General features: G+C 43.6%; 1 protein-coding gene across 1 annotated transcript in view; it reads right to left on the reverse strand.

The window, feature by feature from the left end:
- Window positions 1-4179, reverse strand: part of TTC23L (tetratricopeptide repeat domain 23 like) — a gene marked incomplete at both ends in the record, with an annotated part of 47158 nt that extends 42979 nt beyond the window's left edge. The window contains 2 exons of the mRNA XM_082835066.1: window positions 67-250; window positions 4112-4179. Of these exons, the coding sequence (XP_082691192.1) occupies window positions 67-250; window positions 4112-4179 (252 nt within the window). The remainder of the gene's footprint in view (window positions 1-66; window positions 251-4111) is intronic.
- Window positions 4180-6000: the final 1821 nt, after the last annotated feature.

Genomic DNA, 6000 nt, shown 5'->3' on the forward strand with positions numbered 1-6000 from the left:
GAAGAACTTCTCTAGTCATGGACGTATTTTTAAATGGAAAACCCAGTGAGTTTTTTGTTTTATTATCATGTTTCCCTTAATCAGCTGAGCTACTTTCTTCTGGGACTGGGCCAGTTTCTCTTTGGGAAGAGACATACGGTCTATGGCCTTCTCCTCCTTGGCTTTAGCATCTTGTTCGCTCTCTCCAGACCCACTAGTGGGATACAACTCATCTGTTTGCTGATGCTCTGGGATCTTGGTTTGCTGTGACCTGTGGGTACCAGAGAGGGACACGGAGTCAGGTTTAACCCTGCATATCTCAAACAAGGCAGCACTGCAGGACAGAGCCCTCCCAACTGGGGGCTAGGAATATGATCTCTAAAATAAACCTGTAGAGTAAAGCTAGGTGGTGAACTCACGTCACCTGAAAAGCCAAGAATTAGAACGGCAATGTAGTGGTTCCAATCAAACAGATTTAGGGAACCTCCCACCTATGGCAGAGTCGCAGCCCTGCTGCTTACCAACCACATGACCCTAAGTAAGTTACTGGTTTGCTTCACTGTAAAATGAAGTCAATATGAATACCCACCTGATAAGGTTATGGGATTAAATCAGATAATACTCATAAATCACTTAGCCTGCTATCTAGTAAGTGCTCTTTTAACATTAGATATTCTTATTTTATGAGCTCCATGACGTGAGGATGTTGAATTGGAAGATCTCCAAGATCCTTGATGTTCTAAAATTCTGATCCAAACCAGGGGGGAAAATGGACATAATGAAATAAGGTAAAGGAACTAACATTTTGAGGTCAGAACTTCATGTGTCTTCTTTCATATTTCTTAAAAGCTTCAACATAAATAGTAACTAAAGAGAATGTGGTCCCACCAAGGAGAGGGGAGAGAACCCACACTGGGTCAAGTGCAGATTCAGAAGAGAAATGACCTTCTCAATTATGTTAGAAAAAACAAAACAAAAAAACAAACGTGTTTGAGAAAGAGCTGAGTGGGTTGAAAATCTCCCTCTTCCCCAGCACCCCCTGCCCACCCCCTTACACACACACACACACACACACACACACACACCCCATGCAGATCTCAGACTATGATGCTGAACATACTTATGAATGGGTAATTGGTACGATAAAGATAAAAGTCCAAAGAGTTAATCTTACATAACAAAAAAGATAACCATATCCTAACTCTACCAGAGACATCATAAAGTGATCCAGAAGAAATAGAATTCTAAGATATTAAGAGCAACAACAGAAATTTTAATTATTAATAAGTTCCCCCAAAGGAATCACCTTTGTATTCAAGATAGCTTTTAAAAGTTCAACCACAGTATAGTTTTTAAAACAAAATTTATCTTCCTTTTCCGCTGATTAGATAAGTAATGAATTTTCATTGTAAGAAAAACAAAAAGAGGAAAATTTAGAAGGAAAGTAAATGTCAAGCGTAACCTTTTACACCAGGTTCGAATAAATGACATCCTAATACCCATCCGGAGTCCTGTTCTAAATAACCTATGTTTATTTAGGCATGTGGGCAAACCAGGTTATGTGGACAGGACAGCAACGTTTCTTCAGGCCCAAGCCCAGGGCCCAGCAGGACTGCCTTCTGCCCACAAACAGAAGTGTGCTTTCAGAAGACATGCAAATTCAATGGAAAAGCCAGGGAAGGCTGGCACAGCACTGTAATCAGAAGACAGGTGCTAAACCTGCCTGTTCTCTGCCTAGTGAATTCCGTACTCCTCCTCCAACTCGAATGTCACCTCTGCTGGAAGTCTAGCACTGGAGTAGCAGTAGAAACACCCTCTACAGGGCTTGCAAAAGTCTTCGCCAACTTCTACTATAGTGCGAATCACGCAACAGTCTCATTTTCAAAATCTGCTTTTGTTTCGGAGTCTTCTTTGCTTCCTAGCCAGTTAACTCCACCAGGGCTGGGGCTGAGTCTCATTTGTTTCTAAAAAACCCTGATACCTGGCTCACAGTAAAAACAAATAATGGCTGGTTAAATAATTAACAAATGAATGGAAAAAGAAAGTGTAAGGCCTTTAGGATACCTGAAAAAGACTGAAGGTGGAGGAAATCTGTGACAAGAGATCATAACTCAAGAAAACTCACGGAAAGAAAGCTCAGTCCCTCAGTAGAAGGCTTCGCGTAGGCTGCATATTTCACCCACCTGAAGCAGAAGTTCAATCTACTGGGGTCACCAAAGAGATTAGTAATTTTGGATATTAAAAATTATAAGCCCCAGGGGCTTCCCTGGTGGCGCAGTGGTTAAGAATCTGCCTGCCAATGCAGGGGATAAGGGTTCGAGCCCTGGTCCGGGAAGATCCCATATGCAGCGGAGCAACTAAGCCCGTGCGCCACAACTACTGAGCCTGCGCTCTAGAGCCCACGAGCCACAGTTACTGAGCCCATGTGCCACAATTACTGAAGCCCACGTGCCTAGAGCCCGTGCTCCACAACAAGAGAAGCCACTGCAACGAGAAGCCAGCACACCACAAGAGTAGCCCCCACTCGCCGCAACTAGAGGAAGCCCGTGCGTTGCAACAAAGACCCAATGCAGCCAAAAATAAATAAATAAATTTAAATAAATAATTTAAAAAAAAAATTATAAGCCCTAAATATTTAAATTTCAGCCTTGAATGAAATTAAGCTGAGACCAAAGGGAGTAAGCTTCAACAGCAGGGCCTCAAAGGAAGTAGAAACATTGAGGTCTTGACAAATGACTTGCGACTGCCAAGCCCTGAACTAGCTTTGAACATTTTGCTATGAAAGGTAAAAAACATGCCTGGAGAATATTGACCAGTTAGATATCTGGAAGGATAGTCAGAATAAAATAATTAGGCCAGTTAAATGAAAGATCTGCTAGGTTTCTAACTTATTCTACATGTTGCCAGCATAAATGTGAATTCTGACTAGTAAAATTAAATATGAATTATCTGATTATTTCCAAGATACTCTACTGTAAACTCTACATTTTTAACTTCAATTTTATATTTGTATAACCCTTAACCTTAAGATATTTTATGAGATGGTATAGAATTACACTAATACATTAACTACTAGTCTCATGTGGCTATTAAGCACATGAAATGTGTCTGGTCTGAATTGAGATCTGCTGCAGGTGTAAAACACACACCGAAATTCAAAGACTTAACTGAAGAAAAAGTATTTCATGAATTACGTTATGTAATATTTTAGATATACTGAAATAAATAAATATGGTGTTAAAATTAAATTTACCTGTTTATTTTTATTTTTTAATATGGCTACTTAAAATTTTAATATTACATTTGTGGCTTGCGTTATATTTCTACTTGATAGCATTGGTATAGAGCAATGGTTCTCAACCAAGGGTGACACTGCTCTCAGGGGACATTTGGCAATGTCTGGAGATACCTTGGCTTGTCACAACTGGGACAGTGCTACTGACATCTCATAGGTAGAGACCAGGGGTGCTACAATGCACAGGACAGCCCTCACAACAAAGAATAATCGGATCCAAAATGTCAATAGTGTCGAGGTTGAGAAACCCTGGTATAGAGGAGTGGTTAAGGAATGGACTCTGGAGCCAGACTGCCCAGTTTGAATAGCATTTACTAGCTGTGTGACTTCGAGCAAATTGCCTAACCTCTCTTTAATTCATATTCCTTACCTAAAAAATGGGGTAATCACAGTACCTCCCTCACAGAGTTTTGGGGGAATTAGTTGCGTTAATATGCATAAGTACTTAGAACAGTGCCCGGCACATAGTATTTGCTCAATAAGTATTAGCTGATATGATGTGAAATTATTAATTTACTTATTGTCTCTTTATTTCATGAAACAATTTCAATTTCTCATTAATTTTTCTATATTTAATTCTCCATGACTTTACCAATCTTGCTATAAGTAACCTATCTTTATAAAAAAATTGAAATTTCCCTTAAGTTAGGAAAAAACATTTGTTTTCCATCTTGCATAGGTTGCACAGGTACAAATGGACATTAGAGCAGAACCATTATTAGCATACAACACAGAAGCTAATCTTCTCTACTATATAATATGCATGCAAAGTTCACCAAGGTTTGCCTTAAGTGGAGGTCCCAATGTTTCAGGCCACTGAGTGAGTATGATACTTACAGATGGAAGCAGAAGTCCCAGTCGGTGTCATTGCTGACAGTCGGGATGCGGATGGGGCTGGCTCGCATCTTCTTCCTACCAAGAATCACATGTGAGGTCAGCTTTGAAAGAAAACGCTTAGAAGTCTGTTCTGTTTTCCCTTTGTTGGATGTTATCAGCATTAAAATGAAACTGCCCAAATACATAACCCATCCTAAATCCACAAATAGACTATACACACACACTCATGTATGGAGACCGTGGAAAGCAGAAATTAAAGACATTTGCCAAATTAAATCCCTGAATCAAATTTCCTTCCTCTAATTTTTACTTCACATTACCTCCAAAATCCCCTACCTTTTTTTACCCCTTAAGCCAACACATTAACAGTTCCTGAATCAACAAAACTATGATCTCCTACTCAAGTCAGATACTGGTTTTGCAGGTAACCCGCTCTCACTACTAACAGTGTATTTGTTGGTTAATTCTTCTCCGTGTCCCTTGGGCCATCTCACTACTTGATAGGTGATCCTAGTTAAGGAGCTAAAACACGTGCGTCTGCTTTGGTTGCTGTCATTAGCTGATGGGGGAAATGACTGAAACTCATGGCAAAAAATCTGATTTGTAATTATCTGCTAAATTGAACCCTCATGGCTATCCGTGTCGCTTAAATCAAATCGAACTCGAATGCAGTTATTTATTGAACATTGGTACCCACCAAGTCCCTCCTCATTTCACCCTGCAGAATGTCACTCATTCCCACCTGAGCCCTGAGGAGCTAGCTCTCTGACTCAGACTCCACAACATTCACAATCCAAAGACTAGAAGGGAAGATTCACTAATTTGTCTTTCTCATCTCTACTTTCAAAACTGTGGCCAGGGCGAGGGGTTCTGACGTCTCAACCTCCTAAATTCTGTTCCTGTGCGGTTTCACATGGCCCTGAATTGTAACACCACTATCGCCCCCCTCTCTCAAGCGCAAATCGCTTCCTTATTTTCTGCCGTTGTCTCGCCTTAACTTTGTAAACCTTAACACCACATTCCGAGCAACGTCCGAGCTTCCCCTGGCTTCTTTCCTGTGGGCGGTGCCCCGGCCGCAGAGGCTCTAGCCCGAAAAGCGGGCGAGGGCGGCCGAGAGGCAAGCGTGACGCGGCGTACCTGGCAGAGGGCAGAGGAGCCACGGCCCAGAACTAGACTTCCCGGCTCCCTCAGCCTGGCGGCTCGGCTTCCGCCGGGCCTCTTCGGACCTCGTTCAAGGCACCGTTAGCTTGCCTTGCGGAAGAGAGAAGCTCACCTAGCTCCACCTTTCCCGCCCGCCGCCGGAGTTCTGGCTACTGAGACAATGGGGTTACCATGGAAACTGAACGTTGCGGGCGGCGCCCGCGCCTGTAGCCATGGCGACGAGGGGCACTTCCGGCCCAGCGGAATCCCAGGCTATCCCCGCAAACCATAGCTGCCGCCGCACCCTTGCCTTCACGGTCCCCGCGGGCGAGACGCGGGCGAACTTAGCTTCGTCCCCACACTTCCCTCTGCTGCGGCTGAACGGTCCACTACTGTTTTTCTTAAAGGGACCTCTCGGAGATAACGACGCCGGAAGAGAAGGTAAATCCCATCGAAGGATGGAAAGGGGCGTCCGGCTCCACGACCTTACCAATTTAAAGCTGCGACGACGTACCGGGCTGTATTCGGCGACACTCTTCGCCCCCGCGTGCCCCTCCGCGCGCCCTGCACCCTCACAGTTGCCCAGCTGTTCGGGTCCTCCGGGCCCGCGAGGAAAGGCTCAGATAGAACTATTGACGGTGCTGGCACCGTCTGTGTTGCCACTCCCGGTAAGATTAGAGCTACGCGTGGATAAGGGAGTGGAGTGCAGGAAGTGAGTAGCTTAAGATATGGACCACTAGTTCTGCTAA

The sequence above is a fragment of the Leucopleurus acutus genome, assembly GCF_964270905.1.
Source record: "Leucopleurus acutus genome assembly, chromosome: 3".
Taxonomy (NCBI): Eukaryota; Metazoa; Chordata; class Mammalia; order Artiodactyla; family Delphinidae; genus Leucopleurus; species Leucopleurus acutus.